The sequence below is a fragment of the Electrona antarctica genome (assembly GCF_951216825.1).
Source record: "Electrona antarctica genome assembly, chromosome: 10".
Taxonomy (NCBI): domain Eukaryota; kingdom Metazoa; phylum Chordata; class Actinopteri; order Myctophiformes; family Myctophidae; genus Electrona; species Electrona antarctica.
In genome coordinates, this window is record NC_136791.1 from 21,117,950 (window position 1) to 21,145,751 (window position 27,802).

General features: G+C 42.2%; 2 protein-coding genes across 3 annotated transcripts in view; one reads left to right on the plus strand and one right to left on the minus strand.

Moving 5' to 3' along the window:
* rmdn2 (regulator of microtubule dynamics 2) overlaps positions 1 to 9,639 on the plus strand; it is a 42,793-nt gene extending 33,154 nt beyond the window's left edge. For both annotated transcript variants that reach the window (XM_079512089.1, XM_079512090.1), the window contains exons 8-11: positions 1,969 to 2,067; positions 4,680 to 4,733; positions 5,735 to 5,815; positions 6,852 to 9,639. In XM_079512089.1, the coding sequence (XP_079368215.1) occupies positions 1,969 to 2,067; positions 4,680 to 4,733; positions 5,735 to 5,815; positions 6,852 to 6,905 (288 nt within the window). In that variant the 3' untranslated portion in view covers positions 6,906 to 9,639. The remainder of the gene's footprint in view (positions 1 to 1,968; positions 2,068 to 4,679; positions 4,734 to 5,734; positions 5,816 to 6,851) is intronic.
* Positions 9,640 to 16,955: 7,316 nt separating this feature from the next.
* Positions 16,956 to 22,951, minus strand: cyp1b1 (cytochrome P450, family 1, subfamily B, polypeptide 1). The gene is made up of 3 exons (XM_079512118.1): positions 22,679 to 22,951; positions 21,500 to 22,529; positions 16,956 to 18,697 (listed from the first exon to the last, which is right to left on the minus strand). The coding sequence occupies exons 2-3, from the start codon at positions 22,513 to 22,515 to the stop codon at positions 18,085 to 18,087; spliced, it is 1,629 nt and encodes a 542-aa protein (XP_079368244.1). The 5' UTR covers positions 22,516 to 22,529; positions 22,679 to 22,951; the 3' UTR covers positions 16,956 to 18,084.
* Between the last annotated feature and the right edge of the window lie 4,851 nt (positions 22,952 to 27,802).

Here is a 27,802-nt window from a genome sequence, read left to right on the forward strand (position 1 = left end):
GATCGCAGAGAATGTCGGAACAGCTTTTTCTACGGGGCTGTCAATTGAACGGGTTTCTGTGAGCAGGAGATAGTATGACTTTGCATTGAACATACATAACAGTATACTGTGCAATGCATGCAGCGGTATTTACATTGTGCAACGGTGTAGCTAGCAGGGTCAGAAGTGATTGAGCAGAAAACTTGACAAAACCAGCATTTTCCCGTAAGCAGGCTTCCATTAGGCGGCTTCTTTGAAGAATGGCTGATAGAATTTCACTGTTCATATCCAGTTCTCTTACGCACGCACGCACGCACAATTTACAATTTACAATTTAGGCATTTAGCAGACGCTCTTAATCCAGAGCGACTTACAATAAGCAAGAACAAAAAGCATGGGAATACATCACATATGTAAAAAGCATTTATCGCGAAACATGCGTAAGCTAAGAACGTGACTAGAACATATCTATATAATGACACTATACATATAAACTATAACTAGAACATATCTATATAATGACACTATACATATAAACTACACATATATGCTATACTATGCTGTACATATATACTATGAAGTGCTATGACTACTATACACTATATACTATGAAGTGCTATGACTACATACAATGCACTTATTGTGCTGTCTACATGACATGCTATAAGTCTGTTTCAAATGCTATATAAGTCTAAGAAGTGCTGTCTAAGGGGGGTAGGGTAAGTGCTATGGGCCATGATGGAGTCTGAAAAGGTGGGTTTTCAGACTACGGCGGAAGATCGGGAGTGATGCTGCAGTTCTGATTGCAACGGGAAGTGCATTCCACAGTTTTGGGGCCAGAAGGGAGAAGAGTTTGGGACGTGTGGAGCGTTGTCCCGGCGTTTTTAGTGAGGGTACTTCCAGCTTCCCTGCGTTGGCTGATCTGAGTGCGCGGGAGGGTTTGTAGGGTTCAATCATGCTGGCAAGATATGGGGGAGCCATACCTTTGGTTGCTTTAAATGCCAACATCAGAGTTTTGTATTCTGTGCGGGCAGCGACCGGGAGCCAGTGCAGGGAGCGGAGCAGGGGGGAGACATGTGAGAATTTTGGCTGGTTGAAGACCAAGCGAGCTGCGGCACGCTTGACCAAGCGAGCTGCACGCACGCACGCACGCACGCACGCACACACGCACGCACGCACGCACGCACGCACGCACACACACACACACACACACACACACACACCTGTACGAAAACAGGAGCATGGGGGTGGGGCAGTGAGTGATTAAGCACATTTGGTGGTGGTGGAAGTAACACCTGATGATTGGGTGGGGGTGGTTAAATTTTATGTGTTCTCGTCGGCGTATTGGTATTCAACAATGATCTACTGTTTACATTGAGGCAGCAGTTCTCTTTGAAAGGCCCCGCGATGACGCCAAGGCAACGCTACACCTGCAATTACACATTGTTGTGCTAAGATGAATGGGGGCGAGGAAGGCCTGCTCCTCCTCCTCCCGCCTATTATCTTCTCTTAACGACTGTCAGTGGAAAAACAGACCAGTCTACACAGGGTTCATTTGGTCATCATGGGATTTTAATATTGTATTTTCCAAAGGCTGGAATAGGGCATGGCAGTGGGCGTGATTTTTCTGGTTCCGCTGAAAGATCGCCCATTAATTTTTCCCATAGAGATTTACAAAAATATTTATATATCAATTAATTTAAGCCTAGAATATTTTACCCAGCTTGTTTTTCCATGTATTTGTCCCTTAGATGGAATTAAAAGCCAAAAGCCAGATTTCCATGATTACTCAAGTTTCCGAGCAGGGTACAGGCTTTAGTGTAGACATACTATTGGTCGGTGGCGGTGGCTCAGGGGTAGAGTGGCCGGATGGTAACAGAAGTCATATGTATTTGCTTCTCAAATGACTGGATTTTCTTTCTTTTTTATCATTCAATTGCATCTGATTTAATATGTCTAATTCCTTAACCATTTTTGTGTACGTGTCAGGTGGCTCAGTTATCGTGGATTGAGAGGAAAGTTGCCGCTACCTTATTTGGAGAGCCTCCCAATGCCACAGTCCAGGATGCACTGAAACACTTCCTTAAGGTATGTAATGTCATTACACCTGTGTGTGTGTGTGTGTGTGTGTGTGTGTGTGTGTGTGTGTGTGTGTGTGTGTGTGTGTGTGTGTGTGTGTGTGTGTGTGTGTGTGTGTGTGTGTGTGTGTGTGTGTGTGTGTGTGTGTGTGTGTGTGTGTGTGTGTGTGTGTGTGGGGGGGGGTTGTGTCCTGAGTTAATTTTGCAAACCGTTGGAAAAAAAAAAATTATCCCACGATTTTGCAACCCATTTCACCCAGTGTCAATTATCTAATCTAATCCTGGGCGCTACACTTCCTCTGCCAACCTGGGGGGCAGCGGACTGACCTCATGCTTCCTGCTATGCATGAGAAGTCCAAGCTGCTTCTTTTCACCTGACAGGAGAGTTTCCCCGGCCGGACGTAGCGCGTGGAAGCAATACGTTCAATACTTGTTTTAATATAATACTTATGTAATACAAAGTTCACTCATTCGCCACCATCACTTGCCATCTAGTGGCTGAACTCGAAAAACGCAGCAGACGGAAAACGTCTTATTTTGAAAGCCGTTCACTCTGGGAAAATTAAAACATAAAAATAAAATAAAGGTAGTGTAGAGTTACTAGGATCAGTAACTGTAAAACACAGTTACTGTCTTGGCAATTGTAAAGGCTTACTCGTTAGTAATGAGTAAGCCTTTACCATTGCCAAGACAGGAGGAACGTAAGGATATTACAGTAATAGATTACTGCCCTACGGGAATCTACAGTTTTTCCCCTGCTTTTTTTTACCCCCTGCTTAGCCCCACCTACTTGTGTTTCCACAAATAGTTGTTGGATTTGTTTTTAGTATTTATTTATTTTTTAAATTAGGTTTTGGCATGCTCTCAAAGGTTGAATTTAACACCCATTGCAAGATGCAGCGCACAGTGCTCTTATTTGTCTGGCGTTAAATTGAAACCTATTGCCTCCAGGTTGCATCGGCATCCAGATTTTTTTAAAAGACCAAACCCCTCCCCTGTGTTTAGAAAGACTTAATCCCGTGTTCCCACATTTCACATGTTTATATAGTAGAGAAATGAAACGTGCTCCTTGGCCAATATTCCCATGCGTGCGTCCTCTTCAACATCTCGTGTGTGTGAGTATCTCACCCATCAATTTGATATAAGTGCTTCCTGTTGGAACTTGTCGCTCATGGCCGAGAGGAGAGGGGGGGGGGGGGGCTGGGGAGAGAGGCTGTCTTAGCTTCAACAAACACCTCCTGCGAGGTTATACAACATATCCTCCTGCTAACCAATAGCCGGGTGTTTTCTGTGCTGCTGCATGGCCTTGACTATGGAAGAATTGCCGTAGGGTGTGTGGGGCTTATGGGGCTGTAGCTCTGTGAGCTACACCGAGCATTTTGCAATTGTAATGCATCAAACTGGGAGTCTTTGAAATGAAAAGGTGTAACAATTCACTCGACTCACGTTGCGATTCAAATCACGATATTGCGTTCACAATACGTTTTTTCACGATTTTTAAAATGTTAAAGACTCCGCCTTGATTGTTCCCCCCTAAAACATCACCATGAGGTATTATGATTATTCTAGGAGGATTTCCTTTTTTTCAAAAAGTGTACAGAAAGTCTTAAAATGTAGTTTTTATGTGGCCACACCAACCAGTTCATTAACTCATTCGGCACCACAGTGCCATCTAGTGGAGGGCTCAGAGCGTCTCACATGCATTTTCAACGGCGAGCACCTTTAGTTTGAAAGCCGATTTGGCCGGAAACTGCCAGTCAGGAAGTAAAAATGTAACATGTCCCGCGATTGTCATTTGATTTAATCCACCAAAAACACTTTTTGTAAGCTAGGATCATATCGTTTAGAGACATGAGCCACAAATCAAGCTTGTTTTTGGTCTAATTTTGCGTTCTAAAATCTGCGTCCCCATAGACAGACCGTTTATTATAGTTATTATTCTTTTCACCACATCGGAACCAGAGTAATGAATTGATATTAAAAAAGGCGTGAAAAGGCGATCTCGGTGCCCGGGGCCTTCGGAAAACAGGCGTCAAAAGGCGATTTCGGCGCCCAATGAGTTAAGTATACCTGGTTTTCACCTTAGCACCACCCATCTGAACTCAAGCCCCGCCCACAGCTGTGTGTTGTATGATAATGGTGGAGGGGTTGATTTGATGTCACTAAAGTGGTGTATTTCGGTTGGGACTTTTGACTCAAAGGCTTTCAGCTTTCAGGAAGAAAGCAAAAATATGCAGGGAAGACCATATTTGAATATTGTAACCACACACATGGGGGTCTATTAGAGTAATGTTAACTCCATAGACACAACGGTAGACTCACTCCCAATCTTCTCCCGTAGTCTGCAAACTCACCTCTTCAGACTCCATCTCAGCTCGTAGCACTTGCTGTAGCACTTGCCCTAGCCTCGACGACCTTACAGGTGTATGCAAAGGCTCAACTATTTTAATTTAGATAACATTTTATGTAGACATAGCACTCTTTGTGATTCTTGATGACTATGTATTTTATGTATTGTGCTTGCTTACTGTAAATTGCTCTGGATTAAGAGCGTCTGCTAAATGCCTAAATTGCAATTGTTAACCATGGAACTTGTCTCTTTGTATCTTCTTGCACTCACAGGCAGAGGAGATCCGTCCCAGATATTCCAAAACGAACTTTGTGTTTTTAGCCAAGGTTAGTATGTGACTTTAACCAATTCAACCCTATGTTCTTTGTTGACCACAGTGGTCTGTCCCTTTATCCCCCCACACCAAATCTTTGTTGAAAATATGCGATCCACAAGCTTGCAGTATGTTGCGTTGTGAGCGTGTACATCTGCATCTGTACATCTGTAGATCTGCTATTTAGCCAAAATCCTTATTTTTTTGCTGAATGTTGAAACTATCCTGACATGACAAGAAGAAGAAGAAGAAGACATTTTATTTGTATTGCACTTTTCATTAGGGAATAGGGATGCTAGCCAGACCGAATCAGCCGTTGGCAAAAAAAAATTGCCTGCCGGCGGATTACGGTCTGGAGAGGCTCAATTGTAAATGGTAAAATGGTGCATTTATATAGCGCCTTTATCCAAGGCGCTTTACATAGATTGTGCATTACATTCACCCATTCACACACACATTCATACACCGATTGCGGCGGAAGCCATGCAAGGTACCAACCAGCACATCGGGAGCAATTTGGGGTTCAGTGTCTTGCCCAAGGACACTTCGACATGTAGACAGGAGGAGCCGGGATTCGAACCGCCGACCCATGGATCATTGGACGACCTGCTCTACCTCCTGAGCCACAGTCGCCCACATTTCCTACACCAGAGAACTGGTGTGGCCAATCGGGACACGGTATGCAATATGGGCGGGCTTTGGTACAGTGATGTTCAATGCTTGAGACCTTTGACTGACAGTAGCTCTGACCAATTGCGTCAAAGAGAAATTGTTTGAACCCGCCCCCCGGGAAACAAGATCCATACACAGCATTTCCAGACTCAAATACCACACGTGTGATTTGAGTCTGGCTTATTAGCCAGGCTAAGGTTTCATGTGGTTAAGATCCAAGATCAATTCAGTATCTTTATTTGATATCCAGATCTTATTATTCTGGGACCACATTACATGTTAAATATATGATTTCTGTAATTACATAAATATTAAATAATTGTATTTATTTTTCTTGGACAGTGCTACAGAGACTTGAGCCAGAAACAAGAGGCTAGAAAGATGTGTGATGCTGCTTCTTCAATGGATAGTGTCTCTAAAGAGGTAAAGATTGTTTACCCATAATGCTCTATTTGACTCCTTTTTTACCTCACTTGCTTTTTAGTTGGGTATTTTCTCCGTTGGCCACACCATGCTAGTGTATAGCTATTGTTTTTTGAGAGAAAAAGCCAGAAGGAGCGAGTGCATTCTCCCGCAGCGGCAATCCGTTCCGCGGCAGTGTCGGTCTATCCGGCGGCCGCCAGTCCAGATGCCGCAACTGGCGGCACCTGCCGGGGAAGGTAGCCTCGGTCCCAGCCTTACTCATCTGCAAAGAGAAAAGTGTCGGTCCGGAAACATCCGTCAGATGTATTTTCCCCCGGATACGATATTTTTCCGACCAATCACAACACTTGTTTCATTCACAGAGAATGTAATGATTTGTAAAGCATCAACGTCATTTCCTTGAGCGGTACTTCCACCAAAATCCTGCAACTTCCGCCCCAAAGCGTAGGTCTTGCCCAGCGTGCGGGGAAGGTGGGGGGGATTATTACAACTGCCGCTACTTTCCGCGACAGTGTCGGTCCGTTCTGCGGCCGACGCCGCAACTGCCGAGACATGTGCTGCCCGTCTCTTCCCTGTGAGATTAGGGTTTGAGTGTCGGCGTCGCTGGTTAAAACTCACCCGTGGCTCCTGACATGCGCTGCTGGTTAAATATCAGCCGTGGCTTGCCTGTGAGGTTAGGGTTTGGGCTAGGGCGTCGCCGAGAAACACTGCCACGGGTGTTGTTGGCAATTGGCGGAGACTCCGCGGCTGATGCCACTGCCGGAAAATGCACTCGCTCTCCCTCGCCATTGACTACGACTACGACCACTTTGACAACCACTGCTTTAAAGCCATTAACAGGAAATGTATAGTTTATATGGCCAAAGCTGGGGAAAAAGTAGTTTTCTTCGATCAGACATACAGTAGCTATTGTCTGTCATCTGGCTGGGGGCACAAGCCACACTGTATCATAACACGGCTAGAGCCAGACTGAATAGAGCTGAATGAGGTCACACCAGTGTATGTACTGTATTGTAAAACGTTACCTCTCTCCTAGGATGAAGAAGCACAGAAGGAGCTGGACTTACTTTGCCCATCGCTTGGTGTATGAACACACTCTCCAATGTTTCGGGGGCCACTTTTTCCACGGATTAGAAAGGACCTTTTTATGCTCCACTGGTACCATTATCTACGACTTCACGCGTGTGAGAGTGTGTGTGTGTGTGTGTTCCCTGAATTTTAATTCACTCTGCGAGTGTGTGTATGGGGGCAGGATGGTTGTTTCAAAAAGCTACTATGGTGTTCCAGTGAGCACACAGACATAATTGTATATTTATGCTAAAGGATATTTCAGAGCTATATGTACAATAGATGTTGTCCTCTGGCACTCAAGGACAATTAGGACACATGGCTTACACCTGTAACATTTATGCTATGGGACACTTGAATGCTCTTCATAGTTAAAACCATCTTGTCAGTTCTAAAAGCAAACAGGTAGACTAAACAGATTATGGTTCACTCCGTTTCAGGAAAAAACAAACAAGTCATATCTGAACTTACAGACTGCACTACATTGTATCTGATTGTATTATCTGACATCTACACAGACCGTCTTGCAATCAGGTCTGCAGGATAATACCGTTAACAAGGGTGAAAGAGTGAATATTTCACAGATTGTAAGTGAATTGTCTTTTATCTGTAAAGATAATGTGAGCTGCGAGCATGTGTCTCCCCGCGGTCCCTGATCCAAGATCCAGTATGCCCAGTGTCATATTTTAAATAGTCAGATCAAAAAAATGTATTTTATATTGAATATCCAGTTGCACTGAGGATGAGTGTATATGCACCAGTGTGTCTCGAGGACACCTCGACACGGCGGAGCCTGTGTTCCCTCCGCTCCATTTCCTGTTTTTGTTTTGTCTCCTGCTTCACATTCAAGTGGCACCACTGGCCAAAACAAGACCTCCAACAATGGTTGCACCCAAACAAACATGCTGATCTGTGACCACTCGATGACCTCTGGCCCTCTTTTTCACTGCACTGCATTCCTTTACACCCAAAATATGGGTGTAAACAGTTTAGTGAATCACGGCCATTGAGAGGGAAGTGTAGTCTCCATCCTAAACACTGTTGTCCAGCTTCTCTCTGTAGAGGGAGGTGTGGCATAATAGTGATTGGCTTGCTGGCTTTACAGTGAAATTGCAGGCAATGGTCATCTAGTCTTCACTGGTATGTTTCCATGGTGCTTGAGTTTGCATTCCAATTCAAACAATTAGTCGGCTCGAAAAAGGAGCGTTGGAGCCCATGTTAAACGAGCGCAATTTAGTTTTTTTCCTTTTCGTTCTTAAAACGGGAGATAAAACACTGAAGGAAAAACGATTTTATACGTCGCTCACCGATATAAATGGCTGATGGAGCAGATCGGGCCGTTTTTATTTTTATTTCGCCACCAGCATTCGGCGGATGGTTGGCGTTTAACTTTTAGCCATGTAAATATATATATACCCTGTGTGTATATATGCGCAACTGATTTTACAAACAAAAATCTTTTAATCCATTTTAAAATTTCCAATTTCTATCCGTTTAGAGCTTTTATCTGCAATCATGTTGGGGATATTACGTCCACCTGTTAGTCAATCTCCTGCCTAAGTTTCATTATTATACAGACACTACTGGGCCACGTCCAGGATGGCAGAAGTGTTAGCTAAACACTAAAACAGAAAAAAACAGGTATACTGTCGCTTACGACAGTATACCGCTTCTGGCAGCTACCCATCCTTTTGTGATATGAAGAAAAGTTATTTTTTTACATAATCTTTTACTGGTATACTTTTCACATTTTAATGTGTATTTTGACAACTCTAAACTTGTTTTTTGTCATGTGTCTGTACCCGACACACAGTAAATTTAAGCTGATACAATGTACCAAAAAGTTAATACATACACGGTTTCCGACAAGGCTGTGATCATCTCAGCACTAAAACTGCAACATTTATTTTTTGTTTGTTTTTTTGAGTGGTACTTCCGTGAACTGCATTTTGGGAATCCCAGTTCTTAGAGACCAAAGCCGCCTAAAACTATGAATTGTTACACAGTATCACTTTAATGTATAAAAAAAACATAACTTACTTTAACGTGTTAAACATTTTATTATTTTAGTGTTACAGGGATGATGTCTTTTTGAAGGCAAACCTGGAGATACTTATGCTATGCGTGTGTTCCCATGGCAGATTGCGAGTGGAATATTTGCATTGGGTTTTGGATAGATTCACAAAATTAGCTCTGTTGCAAACAAAGGAATGGCATTAACACATTGCTCACCACGAAAATCTTAGTTAAGTAAAGAAGTTAAGTAATTGCACATAATGGTTCACGTTTGAGATATTATAACACGAGTAATTTATGTCATAAAACCAAAACCGATATTATTTTCTGAATACATTGAAAACCCCCCTATGGTAGAATTGATATCAATAAATAATTCTAGCAAGGAACCTTTAATACTGTGTAATCATTAGCCATTATATGATCCAATGAAACCAAGTAATGTAGGTTTTGTGTTTTTGTATATCATTTGGGATGAGGACAGGCCTCTACTACCTATGTCATGTTCCTCTGTTTGATTTCCTTGTTTTCAAGCGGAGGCTATCTACTTTATGAACGCTACTTGAAAAATGTAAAATATTTTTTTGTTATACAGTGTCAGGAAAACAATAATGTATTTTGATTTACCAAGGTGATGTACAGTGTTCCTTGAAGTTGTCTTATAAATTATACACTACCTAGAGATTACTCTGTACACTGCTGAGCGCTACCTGACTGTAATTAAACAAGTGCAATTCTGATTTGTACAATGCTTGGCTTTATTCACACCTGTACATGATATTGTTTGATGGTTTGCAAAGCATTTGTTTGTTGATTCAGGTGGACCCGCTAGCGATAGTCACAGATGGGCACAAATGCACCAAAAGGTATCTTGTTACAAATTACAAATACGTGAGGGCAAATGTATTACATTAATAAAGTAATTGGCAATTTGAAAAGAGCAAACTACATGCTAATTTATCTAACTTAAATCTTTGTTATGGCACTGAGAGCGTGCTCCCCGTCCCCTTTCCCCAAAAGGACCAGAACGGAAACAAGCCTAACGGCTTTCTTGTGTCTGTATCCCTTTGAATGCATTTTCAATTAAGTAATCAATCAAAAGTGAGTGAGTGAGTTTCTGATTGATTGAATACTTAATTAGCATGTTTGAAACAATTCAGCAGTACAGTAAAAACTTTATTGGTTTTATTTTGTTCTTGTTGTCAGAGCCAGTGTAATTTTAAGTTATAAGTGTATGTTTCCTAGTCATACATATGCTACATTGTCCTTCTGTTGCCAGTAGTCTGTTTTAGAGAACCCGGGGGGCAGATTGACATTAAGTGGCACTGAGACAAAGCACCTATATCTGCTGTGCGATTCGGCACATGCTGTATATATAACAACAACCAGTTATAACATTAACCGGTTATAACACCGGTTAACATTTTGCTGTGACGCAAATTATATCACAATTTCCACATTCACCGACCACAGGCACCGAATACAGCACGGTATGGTACAGTAACATACAGTATGGTACATTGCAGTACGGTACGGTACAGTCTGGTACAGTACATACAGTGCAGTATGGTACAGTACCGTTTGGTACAGTACAGTGCAGTATTGTACAGTATAGTATGGTACAGTATCGCACCCAAAATGTAGTCTGACTGAACAAGTGGGCACCCTGCACAAGTGGCCACCCAGACAACTGGCCACCTGGATGGCGTGGCTCGAGACCGTCCGATGGCCGGTCGAGTTCTAGTTCATTTGTATTCTTCATTGCAATAAAGGTGTTATTGATGATATTTCATGTTCTGTGACTTTAATAATGTCAAAATAAGTCAACTTTATCACATTTGGAAATAATCTGATAATTTTATGATGTATATAGTCTGAAAATACTAGGCGGATTTCATTGATAATGATAGTCTTGCAATTTGATATTTAAAATAGATATTTGACAAGGGCTCCTAGGCTAAAATTCAATAACTGACCCTAACAAACCATCATGCAAAAAATTACGCTTTTATTGCACTATCCTTTCACTAAGCCTCCGGACTATTAGAAGCTGGCACAGAGTTTATGTACCCTACAGCAGACCACAGCTATATTTATAAGCTTGACCAATGAGGCCAACACTACTTCATTCATTGTTGGTATTTTGGTGAAAGAATAGCAGAGTGTTGTGCATACCGCATGGACGCACTGTTCTGATCAGCAATTAAGCCCCGGTTTGATTCCCGATTTTCTGAATGTCATCCCCCTATTCTCTCTCTGCATTTGAAAAGAAATGGGTTGATGTGTAAATAAGATGATTACAGGACAATAGTTGCGTGACTTTAGCCGAAAGGAGGAGCAAATATCTTTCACCCCATTACTGCACAGACTGGTGGACATGTATCCCATAGCCTGGAGGGACAGTGGGTAATGCACAAAAGTAACAGTTCTTGGTGACCAATTCTTGATTGAGTTCCTTGCTGATCAGTGTAGTACATTTTGACCACCGGTTCCCAAGTAGGCCACCGATCACTATTTTCTTTCCAACCACGTGATCGGGTCGAGCCAACCCCTACCCCTAAGTGATCCTGATGAGTAGGTCGAGCCAACCCCTACCCCTAAGTGATCCTGATGAGTAGGTCGAGCCAACCCCTACCCCTAAGTGATCCTGATGAGTAGGTCGAGCCAACCCCTACCCCTAAGTGATCCTGATGAGTAGGTCGGTGCCTTGCACGGTTTCCTCCATCCTTCAGGGTGTGAATGTGTGAATGTAGTGTAATAATGCATTCTGTAGCGCTTAATTCAGTGGTTTTCAACCAGTGGTCCTTGAGGCGGTTCCAGGTGGTCCCCAGAGGTTCCAGGTGGTCCCCAGAGTTGGTACCCAAATGGAGCCTTATAGATCTTTAACTCTTGAGAGCGTAAAATGAAACTTTTTACACTCTCAAGAGTTAGAAGAATTGTTATTTTGATTGACATTTGCCTGTTATCTCTCCTAATGGTACCACATCAATACAGCGTGGAAATGTGGACAAAAATCTTACCCAACCATAACAAAATATTCTAAGTTTTGCGTCTGAGAGGCTAAAATGACATAAAATGGTGGTCCGTGGCTCAAATGCAGAATAAATAATGGGCCTTGATATGAAAAGGGTTGAAAACCACTGCACTTAATTGTATAAAGGTGCTATAATTACACCATTTTACCTCCGCCACTGTCCTAGGCTACATTCACATCATGTGTGCTCTGACTTGACCCAAGAGGATGTCAGGTGGTTTACTTGTGCTCTGACTTGACCCAAGAGGATGGCAGGTGGTTTACTTGCATCTAAAAAGCATTGCAGTACATACTGTAATGTTTGACACTGCATGGAACATAAATGTGTGCAGAAATGTATTGTCTGCTTCCAAACTCCAACACTGACAGAAAGTAGCTAGTATAACATGTGTACGGTGGATTTTTATGAAACAAAAGCTTTGCAGTTTGAAAGAGGATATTATCAAACTTGCCCTAGAGCTGCAATGTTGGTGTCTGATACAAGCAGATCGCAAATGCAATTTGGATGAATGGGCTATCACTGGATGGTATTGCAACTCTAGATTCATCGCATTATTAAAAACAAATTAAATTGACATCTATGGCAATAGTTAAATATGAGTGCATGATTAAAATGTTATGGGGGATTTTTTTTCTGCTTTATTATAAACCAAATATTGACATTGGTCCAAGTCCAAAACCAATAGAACAACAGGCAGGTTCTTGTGTGACATTGAGTGATGTTGTAGTTTTAAGGCTTGCCTTCCTTTTTTGCAGACATGTACTGTAATTGTGCCAGGTTTATTAGGATTAACACCGTTGTTTGTGTAGTCTTGCAAGAACTCATTTCTCTGGCAGTGATTGTTTTACCCTCTGACCAACTCGGTCTACTCTAAACGGATATCACCGGGGGTGAAAAGGTCCTTGCAGTCTTGTTTCCATTCGGGTCCAGGGTATTCAATTCATAATCATGATATGAAAGAAAATTACAATCATCACAAAAAATAAATACGTGTAGGCCTATAGGTTTGGGGAAAAGGGAAGGGGGTAAAGAGGTAGGTGGTAGTCACTTGACTAAGGGCCACAGTCGCCCTCGAAATGATGGCTCCTGATCATTTCGAGGGCGACTGTGGCTCAGGAGGTAGAAAAGGGTCGTCCAATGATCCATGGGTCAGAGGTTTGATTCCCGGCTCCTCCTGTCTACATGTCGAAGTGTCCATGGGCAAGACACTGAACTCTACATTGCCTCCAATGGGTTGGTCAGTGTGAGCTTGCCACCATTGGTGTGTGAATGTGAGGACGCTGGCATCGACTGTTCGCCTCCCAATGTATGAATGAATTAACCATTGTAAAACGCTTTGAGCACTTGGAAAAGCGCTATAAAATGCAATACATTATTATTTCCTCTCCCTTTGGCCTGCTGAAAGGTCAATTGTCAAGCCTGTTTTAAAGGATGCCAGTATTTTGCATTTTTTGAGGGATGGAGTCAGGGCATTCCACACTTGCTGTAGAAGGTAATCTACCCACGTTTAGATTGGAAACAGGAGGGGGGCTAGTATAGAGCCCTTGGGAATCCAGTCAATTAAGGTTTTAAGTTAAAGTGCTGTGAAACAAACGACTAGCTTCACAGACATACCTGCTATTTTTCTTTATCTGTGCAGACCTTTGTCTATTTAAATCGATCTCCTGTTTCTCAAAAGACAATTTAAAATGGTCAAACTTTACAGACTGCAGTATTTCAACTTACGGTATCAATGCCTTCATGCACATTATGTTGTGGTGGTCAGTGCCACGCGTCGGCGCTCGAATGGACCATAATGGTACATTTTGACACATAACTTAACACAATTTTTTTTCCCAAGACGTCCCCAGACGTACCCTAACCCTAACGGGTAATTTTTTTAATTAAAAAAGCATTTAATTTGCACAATGTTGAGATAATGAGGTAAATTTATAAACATATTGAGACACCTATGTACTTTGGTGTTGGCTGCAGATGTTTAGGCCTGTATACATGTCTATACTGTAGGCTACCACGCTGGATGCATCCATAATATGCATCCAAATCCCAAGTGTTTGCACGTCATTGTAAATTACTTTCAATTCACATCTGCAGACATTCTGTATACTCTCTGAGTTACAAATGAACATTCTGCCAAACTCCTCAAACGTACAGTAAGTGGCCATCCTTTAATTAATACATTCTCTCTCTCAACTCTATGACCGCTTGGGGAAAGTCTCGGCATAAACAGGCCAGTTTCATTTCTCAGTAATTAATGCTCATGCACTGGGAGTTGTTGCTGCAGCTTCCTGTGATTCACGAGGGAAAACTAATAAACCCTAGCCTTGTGATGTTGCAGAGCGGTATTACATTTCTCAAAGTCAAAATGACATAGTATAGTATTTATATTAAACATAAAAGTGGCAGGTCTCTATACTACCAGACTAATCTTGCAGCAAGCAAAGATCCCCAAAGAAATTGTCCCTAGAGTCCACAACTTTCCCTAGTAGAGAAGTGGGGAGAGATGGAGAAAAACTGCATGCTGAGTGCCGTATTATTAGTAATCATCTACCTTCATCTGGATTTGTCACGCACACTAACTTGACTAGCTTACAGTAGCTGGCAGCGAACCTCTCGCTGATCAAGTACAGGATGTTCTGGGAGGCCAAGATAAAACGCCACACAGGGAAAGGGCTCTCCCAAACACTTCCCTTTGGTTCCCACCTGACCTGGCATGGTGCCCAAAATACAGTACACATCTTCTCAACTCCCTCTTGACAGTGGATGAGACATGTTAATCAGCCTTAACGCTTCATCAGCCGCGGATTGTGATGGAAAATTACAACAGTATATTATACACATTTGTTTGCTTTGCAGACAGAATCCTTTGCCTAGTTATTTTGTCTTGTATTTTGAGCACATAGTGGCAGAGAATTCCACTCTATTGAAGCTACTATGCATCCAAGTTGAATATGATATACCGTATTAAAGATTTGCAGGTTAACCCAGATGATTTTGAAGAATAGCCGAACTGTTTGGGATTGCAATGCCTTATGTATTAGTGAATAACAGAAAATAACATTTCTGTGTTAAACATTCATAAAATTGCATAAAGAAATACAAAATAATGAATAAAATGTTTATTTAGTATTACTGTAAAATATCACTCAAAACAAGTTAGTTTGTCCGCTCTAGAAAGAGGGTATGAAGAAATACTCTCAAGAATAACATCACAGCTGTAAGATACAGCTACAATAAAAGCTGTATAGCTATACAGTGAATATTGCCTTTTGCTGTACTCATCTAATTTGTGTTATCTGACAAAGGATGCAAGAATTATGACAAGAAGTACATTGTAGTTGATGCACAGTCAGTGGGACGGAGGTTTGTGGATGTGTTTTTAATCAACGACGTGTTCTACATTATTTACCGCAGTATTGTTGAGTAAAACGAAACTACTGAAATCAAAGTTAGATTCAACGTGGTGGTGGTGTGAAAGAGTGTCCGAAATGATCTAAAATGGGTCTAAAAAGGTTCATGGCAAAAATCTTGTTTTGCAGGATTTTTATTCTGCACTCATCACATCGGTTTTAAGAATTCATGTAGGCCTATATCATACAGTTTGCACAGCCTGATTCCAGGCATTTTAGGAACTGCCTGGAGCTGCTCCCTTCCTATTAAATGGGGCACTGACTTAACTGAGTCAAACATTTCTTTATCTGAACTTATCAATCAAGGGAACTGAATAAAATGTTATACTAGCCATACACTGTGTGATTCCCCCTTAAATGTTTATGGATACTCTGGATATAGCTATATTTTCCACATTTTGAGAGTAATAGAGAACAACTAATGAAAATGTAGCTTTCCACAAGAGCCAGAGATGAGTGGTTGGTGCTTGTCATCTATCTCCAGTTTTAACTTATCTGAAATTCAGTCAAATGCCTGGCATTATGTATTGTATTGTATGCATCTATTGATAAGAGACACAAATTAGATGGATAGAAGGATATAAAACACACCTATTTTACCCTGTTGTTCCAATTATACACTGCAAAATTCAATTAACTGTTAATTCAATTGTGTGAGTGTAAAGATGATAACTCTATAAGGCTCCATTTTGACACTCATTAAAAAAAATAACATTCATGATGTTGCTGTGTACATTTTTAATATCTGATAATATGAAATAATTTTGGTACTGTAACTGGCATCTTCTCCAAGGAACTTAAATAGTAGGGTTTAAGGTTTTACAAAGAGCAGCGTCTTGGACATTCAAGCTTATATATGCAGTAGTGGAACACGAGCAAAATCATTGTCACAAAAAATATGTCTTAATAACACTGATCTAATATAGATCTAACATTAGTAATGTCATATTGGTACATAGTACAGCAGTTCACAGACTAGCAACATTCGTAAGCTACATACGCAGCCAGTTAATGGTTAATGTTTGGTACCCATATATGCGCTTTAACCTAGACCTTTGAATAAAGATCTAGGTCATAATGTTTCAGTTAACATTCAGAAGCATTCTAGGTCAAACATTTGGCATTTGATAGGCCTTATTCGTTATTCCTGAGTAACTATATGCATTTGTAGTATGTCATCGGATGACAAATGGTTGAAGCACTGCATGTGCATATCAGTCTGTTTGTGAAATTATTTCATTGCTTGTGCTCGTGGCAGAGTCAGCCCTGTATGCATACACTGACACCACGGCGCGTAAACAGCGCCTCAAACTGTGACTCCGCCCACAAACGGGGGAAGTTGTGATTTTCGCTCGTTCACTGCAATGCAATTTGCGGCATTTTCAAAACAATATTGAGCAGAGTAGTGATTATCAAACGTATTTGCAATGCCATACGTTGAAAGATCTGTTGCCCGTGGACAAGGCACGCTACCTCCGCAAGTTAGATAGCATCGGCATAGATGCGTATGTGATTAAGGAAAAAAGAAAAGCCATAGAAAATTCCGGGGTAAATTCTTACCCCGGATGTGACTTTTTTGGGCGTTCCTGTCTAGCGTGGTGTCAGTGTATTCCCTTGGTCCCTCAGTTTTTTAGGCTGGGCTTATGGTCAACGTTAGGTTTAACCATGCACTTGAGCCCTAGCATCCATATTCTGGGGGGGGAACACTGAACAAAAAATATCAGATCTACAAGTTCACGAGGCATCACAAACGTTGCATTGTGAACATTTAGATTTAGATTTAGACATTCGGTTGAGGGAACAACATACGGAATGTCGTATGAATGCAATGTGAGCTGGTGTTCCATCATGGCAATAGCTAAATTTACACAAGCTTAATGCATTTCAGTTTCATAATGATATGTATTCTGCCATATAGTTCGTTACAGAGTGAATTCCAGTGTTTACACTTAATAGCCAGGATGTAGTGTAGCAGCTATTCTATAATATGTGGTGAGATTATGGTAATCGTGGTCAGCAAAGATTTCAAGGGCTTTGGGCTGACGGAAGCCCTTAAAGATGTTTTTTTTTAAAAGCTTGTGTTTAATAGATATACAGTGTAGGGTTCATTCTGACCACAGTGTAATGTCTGAATGTCATATTTATATCTAAGTCTCAGTGCATATTTTAATTCAGTTCCGAGCCCAAAGTGTATCCTGATTATTTAGTGTCAAACTAACAGTACAACATTGTCAGGTCCAGTACACCATATTATGTTGACTCCAGCATACCCAATGGGTCGCAATCCATTAATTCAGTAAAGACCCTCATTCAATTTGCATTTGTTGTGCTGTTTGAGTGTATCATGAAATGAAAGAATCACCTATGCCTCCTGCCTAATTATGAAATTGGTGTCCAGTGCATACAGTACATGGTGTTTTTTTTGTTTGTTTTTTTTGCTCTTTCATGTAGGGCACAGTATAAACAATGTGTCCAGTGAGAGAGACCGCAATGTCTTCGCAATACTTGGAAAAAGCAAACGTGTCTCTAGAATCGGTCCTGTGAAGCAGTGAAGAATGACTTTTTTGCCTGAGTTTTCAGCTTACGTATAAATATAATGTATATTTATATTTAAGTTATTTAGCGGACACCTGATTGCATGCAGGTGCTGAGTCTCTTCAGTGTATATTGTCCTTCCAACCTTCATTGTTTATGTTGTAGTTATAATGCCTACATTATGTTCATTTACATTTTTTCTTCTTCAGTCTGATCTATGTCCACCCGCATCCTCCCGAGTCCCTCCGTCCGTAGACTGCCTGCTGGCCTCATCCAGCAGATCCATGTTGTCCCGTGCGGACACCGCTATGGAGTAGGCATGGGGCTTCAGAGTCAGCCCATAATTAGAGTCCATAGAAAGTGGCTTGGTTGGGTCTGACGTGATGTGCAATTGGTGAGCCAGCAGGGAGGTAAGTAGGAACAGCTGCATCTTGGACAAGTCCTCCCCAATGCACCTGCGCTTCCCCAGGGAGAAGATGAGCACGCTGCCTGTGAGGTCTTTGTTCAGGGCTCCGTCCTGGTCCAGGAAGCGCTCCGGGCGAAAGGTCTCCGGCTGTGGCCATATGACCGGGTCGTGGTTGATGGACCACTGGTTGACGAAGACCACGGTGTCCTTGGGCAGGGTGTAGCCCATGATGGAGGTTTCCGTGGTTGTGGAGTGGGGGATGGTGAGCGGCATGAAGCTGGTGAAGCGCATCACCTCGTAGATGAAGGCCATGACGTAAGGCAGCTGCTGCTGGTCCTCGATGGTGGGGAGACGGCTTCGGGGCACCACCTTGTCCACCTCCTGCTGGAGGCGGAGTTGCAGCTCAGGATACCTGTATGTACATTGACAGGTGAAAGCTACAGTTTACATCAGCTCAGCATGACTGTATACATTGGTAAATGGTGCATTTATAATAGCGCCTTTATCCAAGGCGCTTTACATAGATCGTGCATTACATGTACCCATTCACACAACACATTGCCACACCGATGGCGGCGGAAACCATGCAAGGCACCAACCTGCACATCAGGAGCAGTTAGGGCTTCCGAGTCTTGCTCAAGGACACTTCGACACTGACTCTGGAGGTACCCGGGTTCGAACTGGGATCCTTGCGGTTCCCATGCGGCCACTCTACCGCCCCACATTGACAGGTGAAAGCTACAGTTTACTTCTGCTCATCATGCCTGTACATTGACAGGTGAAAGCTACAGTTTACTTCTGCTCAGCATGCCTGTATACATTGACAGGTGAAAGCTACAGTTTAGGCCTACAGTACATCCCAACAGAGTTCACACACACAGTGACAGCAAGTGTATGTCACACCCGTGTGAACTGAGCGGTGCAGGCTGCTCAACAATTGCGCTAGCTGGCTGCACGCCTCCATATATGGTCACGCCTCGTGACATCACGCCTCCATATATGGTCACGCCTCGTGACATCACGCCTCCATATATGGTAACTCCTCATGACATCACACCTCCATATATGGTCACGCCTCGTGACCTCGCGCCTCGTGACACGTCACACCACCATAATGGCCATCTCCATATATAAAGTTCACGACACTGACCTCATCTAACCCTGGATAACCAATGACCATACATGGATCATCACCTAGATCTGCATATATGGAGCCAGTCAGCAACAACATCTCACCTCAAACCCTTAGATCTCCATATATGGAGCTGACCTGTTCTGACATTTTTTAAGTTGATCCATCACCACCCGTCCTCCTTGTTCTGACATTCCATATGTTGGTCTGACCTCATCAAACCCTGTACACTCAAGACAAACTCCATTTATGGCCAGTACAGAATTCATTCCATATGTTGATCTGACCCCCCATGCCAAAGCACCAACGCTCGCCTAGCAGTCTGCCGTCACCCATGCGGATGCATGTATCTTCTCACAGTGCTCAGTGTGAATGGCCCTTTAGGCTGGTCATCCAGCGGTATTGTAGCTATTCTAAAGTTTGGAGTCTGTTTACAGTCTAAACAGACAGACGTACACACACGGCCATAGTCATGTGGTTTTGAGCGGTTAGGCACCGCTCAAAATGACACCACTGGCTGGCTGCAGTTATAGTTATAGTGCTCAGTGTGAATGTGCCACTTTATGTCACTGCAGCTGTTCGTACTCTAAACAGACAGACATATAGACAGACACACACAGCCAGTCATTGGAGCGGTTATAGGCACCGCTCTAAAAACACATATCCTAATTATTATAGATGAGGTTTATTATAGATGAGGTTTGATAGAATTATCAAACATATACAGGGCATAACAGTGGCGACCATTTTGTAGTGCCACAGAAAACCCAATTCCATTTTCCCCATAGATTTCAGAAAATAATATATAGCTACATTCATTTAATCCTTCAACCAAGCCATCCAGGCTCCTAGTTGAATCATGACCATAAAAAAGTTTTCATATGTTTTGACACAGAATCAAATGTTTTATGGTCATGACTGACCAGGAGCCTGGGTGGCTTGGTCAGCTGGTTGGAGTGGCAGGGGCAGTATTGCAGTTATGCAGCATGCTGTTGTGACGAAAAGAGAGCTGAGCCAGAAGGCAAAGCTCTCTGTCTACCGAGCAACCTTCGTTCCTACTCTGGAGAGGGAAGTCTGGAGCTCTCTGGTGGAGCTGTTGCCCCCGCAACCCGACTATGGATAAGCGGTTCAGTCACCAATGTAATTTTGAGATACAGTCTCAGAAGGGCAGAGATGGGAAAATAGTCATAATACACTTGCATTAAGTGGTGGCACAGGTAAGTGATTTTGTTTGGTTAAAACAAAACGTTTTTTTGTTAAAATGTTAAATCACTACATTCTGATAGTATAGGCTATATTCACTATTGCTATAGAGTGTTAGTGTGGTCTCCCTGTCTCTCCAACTCTTTAATAAACAGAAAATACATTTTATCTCAGCCAATCAGGAGAAAGTATACAGCCATTTATCAGCTTATGTTTTTATATAGTGTTCCAGACAGTTCAAAAACTGCCTGTTGATTTATTTGTGTCATCACTTACAATTCCACTTGTTTAATCTGTATCCTGACTGAGTTCTCTATCCTGATTGGCTAAAATTGGTATCCCGACCTGACACTGAATTTATATGTTTAATAAAAAGCTGGAGAGACATGGAGACTCTTACTGAACAAACACTTTTTAACACTTATTTTTAACCAAAGAAAACCACTTACCCTATACCTAATCACTTTCACTGGCACGCAGTTATCAGCATGCATGTGCTCTCTGGTCCTATATCTGCAGCTGCAGGGCGCTTAGCCCTGGTCCAGTGCTTACAGCGAGACTCGCTCTACTCGCTGTAAGCACTGGACCAGGGCTACAGGGCGCTATACCCATAGGTTACATAACGGTGTTACTGAAGTGCCTGACTGACTTCAGCCTATATGGTTTATGGAGTTTTGGGCAATGGCAAATAGTGAAGAGCTTTAGGCCTACTGATCTACTTTCATGGCATCATTTTTGTTACACCATATCCTTTTAACAACCGTTATCATGCATTTAAAATGTCGAGATTTTAAAATCTGATTTGATTTATTTCTATAAATTATTATAATATATATATATATAGTATTATAGTATTAGTTCATTAGCCTATACACGTACCTCACAAGTATCAGGACGATCCACTGAAGCGCCGTCGACAAGGTGTCTTGGCTCGCTCCAAAGATATCCGATAGAGTGGGGGGCACGTAGTCCTTTCCAACGGGGACCCCTGTGGCAGATTGTCTGAGCTGGTCCATCGCCAGTATGAACGCGTCCGTCATGTCCCTGATGTCGCTCGACTGGATCGTCTTTCTGTGTTGCGCTACCTTATCTCCAATGAACGCGCTAAATTCCCTATTGAGAGTTTTAAAGTTCTCAAAGATGGTTTTGATGGGATTGGGAAAGTACTGCAGCCAGGGCATCACGTCCACTATGCTCCCGGCGCCCACGGTCCGCGTGAACTGGTCGTTGCGACCCACCACCTGCTTGAACTCCTCGTCCTCGTACGAATAGCGCTTTCCGAAACACACCGCGCTGATGATGTTGGCCGTGGACACCACCAGATATGTCATCGGCTGGAAATAGCGGTGCTCCTGCGTCTCCCGCAGGAACCGATGGAACAGCTCCCTCGCCTCGCAGATGACGTGGTTCTCGAAAGCCTTCTTGGTGTGCATGTTGTTCGTGGAGAACATGCGCACCGTGGACTGGGCCACCTTGCGATGCACCTTCCACCACTCGGTGACGGTGGCGAAGGCGAGCCCGTCGCCGTTGGACACGTACTGGAAGGAGGTGAAGTCCGGCCTGCCGGCGAAGTCGGCCCCCCTCTTGATGAGCGCCTGTCGGATCGAGTCGCCGTTGAGCACCACGACGGTCCGGCAGCCCAGCTTGATCTGGAACACGTCTCCGAACCTCTTGGCCATGCGCGTGAGCGTGAGGTGAGGCGCCTTGCCGAGCTGCGCGGCGTTCCCGATGACCGGCCACGGGAAGGGTCCGGGCGGGCAGGGGTGCTGCCCGTTGCGGCGGAGGACGCTCAGGCGGAACCAGCGCCACAGGTGAACGGAGAAGAGGAACGTCACGGAGGACAGCAGTATAGTCAGCGACGACGGCCTCCAGATCTGGTCCAAAAAAGCATCCATGGTCTCTAGAGATCCTATATAAAGAAATGAATTGATAACGAAATGCACATGATTTATGTCAGTGCATGATGTGTATATAGGTACTCATATACAAACAAAATGACTCAAATAATCATGGTTAAGTTACAGTCATGGATATTACATAATTGGAGGATATATATACCTTATGGATGTTAGTCCTTTAGATGTCCTCGGTGATCAATAGACAGCAAAGCAGCGTTTTGACTGATCCCAGGCTGGTTTTGACTTGTTTATTTCATCCCATTTCAAAAGGTTTTCTTTTTTTCGTCTATGAATTTGATGGTTGGTTACATTTTGACCAGAAGATGCAGCTGACCAACACAGCAAGTCAAATCCTTCAATGTAGATATAATTATTAAGAGCGAATAAATCACAGGCAGCTGCTTCATCTGCAAACGTCTAGTGAAAGCACTGGACCGTGTATATAGCCTCTCTCTCTCTCTCTCTCTCTCTCTCTCTCTCTCTCTACCTCTACTCATATAGCCTTTGCTTTATCATTCATCCAAAACAGTGCAGCATCATGTCTCGTCAGAGTCTGAGTCCTGGTTTGTTACAGTGGGTGGGTTTGGTTTGTTGCACATGGGTGTCATATACCCCCCTCCCTCTCTCTCTCTCTCTCTCTCTCTCCTCTCTCTCTCTCACTCTCTGGCTGTGCATCCTAGTTTGCAGACCTGCCTGGCTGCAATTCAATGGTTGGATGGATGGATGGGTGTGTGTGGGGGTGTGTGTACAATGTTGCCTCCCTCGTTGTGGAGGCGAGATACATCTGTTGTTGTTGTTGCCAAGAAGGCACCAGGCACACACAGTGGCATATATATATATATATATATATATATATATATATATATATATATATATATATATATATATATATATATATATATATATATATATCCCCTATCATCTGATCACACATAGTCAATCTAAACCGTATCGGTACAATCATCCGTCCGTGTGTCGATTTAACTCAATATTTGGTTTCGTTCGTCTTGTCAATCGTCTTGCTAAGCGTCACGAAATATTATAAACGTGTCAAAACATAAATATTATTATGGCATTATTATTATTATTATTGGCCTATTATGCCGTAGTAATTATATTAAATCGACAAGTTAACTTTATGTCATGATGGTAGCTGTAGTCTAATTATGATTGTATTTAGTTTATTTTTTTAAATCAAAATGAAATAAATTGTTTATTTGTTGCGTATTTGTTTTTCTGACCAATATATCCTATATCTCATATAGGCCATAGAGTTTGATTTAGATACATTTCTATAGGCTAATACATTTAATTCCCCAAAAATAAACATTTGAAAAAATAAATACAAATAAATAATAATAATAATAAAAAACGGTCTCCGTCAAGCGTCAATCATACATGCAATATGTTCTCACATTTTCCTCATAACAGTAGGCGTAAGGCCTGTAATACTGCGCACACTTGGTCGTATATGGCATTTTCAGTCACAAGCTATATGGAAAGATAGGATATACGGTATTTATATGTTTTGTTTACATTTAAATAGACTTTATTTCGAATCTAGTATTTTTAATGAGCTTCGTGCATGTCGCCCATTAAACATTAACATGCTCCTTGTTAGCCTTATTATTTTTGATATGACGAAAACATGAGACATATAGCCAGCCTGAAAAGGTGTCTCACTTTGAAGGCTCAGATAGACTAATATATTCAAGCTCAAAATGCATCAATATGTAAATAATAGGCTACACGTGCAGCAGTTAGATCTGGCAGTGAGTGTGAAGATGATTCTGTTTTTTGTTGTACAATTGTATCATGTATCATTTATAGCCTGCATGCAGTAGCTTTGATTTAAAGACGCATCCGTGTGGATATTATATGCTTTGAGTTTTGCTGATTGCACAATAAGTCTGATTTATTATCAAGCCACCAGTAGGAGGAGAGCACCGTCTTGTTCAATAATTTCACTAATTAATTAATACGACATTCCCTTAAAAGGCTGTTCTGTGATTAACCTATATCCTATACCAATAGGCCTTCCTATATAGTTCCGCAATGCTGCATGTGTACCAACATTTTATAATATATAGTTTCTCTGGAATTTGATCATTATCACCCGTTTAATATAATACTTAAAAAAAAACTGAAATACAATTTGAGATGATCTAATCGCGGATGAGTAAAAATGTAGCAGCAGTTGCCTTGTTTCATATAGCCTAACTCTCTGAGGCTAACCCTCAAATATTAAATGCAGTGCAGTTTAGCGCACACATGAAGTTCCTTTGGTATAGGCCTTCTTCATTTGCAATTGCTTATAGTTTGTTTGGTTGCATAAGGGTATAAGAAAGGGCTCTCGACAAACATGTTATGGCAGATGCAAGACAGGTGCCCCATATGCCTATATGTAGGTGACTGGTGTGATCGTAATAACAGCCTATAGATTCAGCACCACGGCTAGCGCTTTACAGGCATGTTTTTAATCTGGCCCTTGCATGACCTTCAATTTCATGCTACTAGGCCTGTGGGTTTCAACCCTTTTCACATAAAGGCCATTTATTCGGCATTTGAGCCAGGGACCACGTGCATATAGATTTAGCCTCTCAGGCCCTGGACTTATAATATTTTGTTTAGTTGTCGTTTCGTTGGATACGATTTTGTCCACAATTCCATGCTGTATTGATGTGGTATACCGCACGGGAGAGACAACAGGCAAACGTTGATCAAAATTATAATTCTCCTATATTCTCTAATTGTGTATAGACTTTCTTGAAATTTTCATTTTACACTCTCAAGAGAGAGATATATAAGGGTCAATTTGGTTACCAACTCACCATCATTTTGCATCATAGGCCTTTCTACCGCGATTTTTGATTGAATGTGACCCCCCCCCCCCCCCCCCCACACACACACACACAAATTCCTTTCACAAGAAAACTATGCATTTGTTATATGCCTATAGTACATTTGCTTAAGTACAATTTTGAGGTATTTGTACTTGAGTACTTTTACTCCACTACATTTATTTTTTTAACTTTAGTTACTAGATACTTTGTAGATTTTAATTGGTCTTGTTTCCATTCAGGTCCTGGTTATTCAATTAATAATCATGACACAAAAATAACAACAACATTCAAATCATCATGAAAAGTAAACATAATCACACCCGTGTGAAATTAGGGGCGCTCTTGTCATCGTACATCAATTTATGTTAGCGGACATTTGACATTGCTTCATAAGGTACATAAGGTGGTCCTTATTGGTCAAGGGCTCCCACCAACATGTGATTGGTTAGCTGATTTGCTCGGTTACATATGATGTATGCATGGCGTTTAATGTTTTTATGTTTAATTTATGTCATATTTAGCCGAATTCTGACATAATTTCTCCGTTCATTGTCAATGGCAAATCTTGAGACGTGTGGGGACAAAAGTAGTTTATAGAAGGGGCCCCTTAAAAACATATGGTTTTGGGGAAAATGAAGGGGTTATAAGGAGGTGGGGGGTATAGTCACTTGACTAAGGGGGGGAGCAATCATTTCCTCTCCCTTTGGCATGCTGAAAGGTGGATTTTCAGGTCCGTTTTAAAGGACGCCATGCAGTGATTTGCATTTCTTTGAGGGGAGGAGAATTTACCCATGGTTGTTGTGGATGCTTGGGCAGTCGGGGATCTCCAGCTAGCGGTCTTCTGCTGTGCGTATAGCAGGGGTATAGCATTCAGTCCATTCCTTGATGTCATCCATCCAGGACTTCATACTCTATACCTTTCATTGTGACTGTAGGTCAAATTTACTCTGAAAACGTGCATCTCCCGTCTGTCAGTTATTCGTTAGTCACCCCACGCCTCTATATGGTCACGCCTCGTGACATCTCACCTCCATGGTCACGCCTCGTGTCATCACGCCTCGTGACACGTCATGCCGCACCATATATGGCCATCTCCATATATGCAGATCACGACACTGACTTCATCTAACCCTGATCGAAAGAATAAGGTCGCGAATACAGTTTTCTTTGACTGGCATCTCCCTTAGAGATAGGGTGAGAAGTTCAGTCACACGGGAGAGACTCGGAGTAGAGTCGCTCATTCTTCGCCTGGAAAGGAGCCAGCTTAGGTGGTTCGGGCATCTGGTTAGGATGCCTCTCGGGCGTCTCCCTAGGGAGGTCCTCGAGGCACGTCCCACCTGTGGGAGGAGACCCCGGGGCAGACCAAGGCGCAGTTGGAGAAAACGCATCGACTCACTGGCCTTAGAACGTCTTCCCCCAGGAGAAAGTTACTAATGTTGTTCTGGAGAGGGAAGTCTGGAGCACTCTGGTGGAGAGTTAACTATGGAATCTAGCATTTCCCGTCAGTGTGTCTGGCACCATATATGGTGCCCAGGTCTCGTGACATCATGTGACATCATCAGGGATGGAGATGTGGAGACCTTGATGTCATAGTAAATGCGACCTGTGTCGCAGTTATGCCCATATATGGAGATCCCTGATGTCATCAGTATTGGCCAGCAACTCTACATCTGACCTCAAACCCTTAGATCTCCATATATGGGTATAATTCAGAAGTTTCAGAACCTGTTCTGACATTCCATATGTTGATCCTTTCCCTTCCCTTAAACTCTGTACACTCAAGACATGCTCCTTAAATGGCCAGTACAGAATTAATTCCATAATCTTACCCTCCCTGCCAAAGCTGCAGCGCTCACCCAGCAGTCTGCCATCTGCCGTCTGCTGTCACCCAGGCAGATGCGTGCATCTCGCTTCTCGCTGTCAGGGCGTCTTACTGGTTTATTTGTCCATGAATCTATTTGGAAACACTTTCTTTGATATTAATATTAATAATTCAATATAAACATACTGAAGGCTTTATATTTTTCAGTACAACACTGTATTCATTATGTCTTCACGTAGTCTTGAATAAATTATGAAGCATTTTATAATGCCTATAAAAGAAAAGTGGACAACCCCCTCCTGTCATTTTATTAAATACTCCTAAGACCACTTATAATCACACTATAACACAGCGATTATAATTTTTAATGCATTATCATTTGCTTTGTATAATGTATTAACTATAAGAATTATACTACGCTGATCTGGGGGGGAAATAATAATGGAAAAATGTGAGTGTCCAGAAATATAATATTATGACACTTATTATTATGGACTGGGGAGGCAAAATGAGGACAGGCATTTAAGGACAAATGAGGGCAGACAATTGAGCACAAGACCTAACATTACCTTGCACCCTTTACCTTTCCACATGACCCTTCATTAAAAGGCACATACGA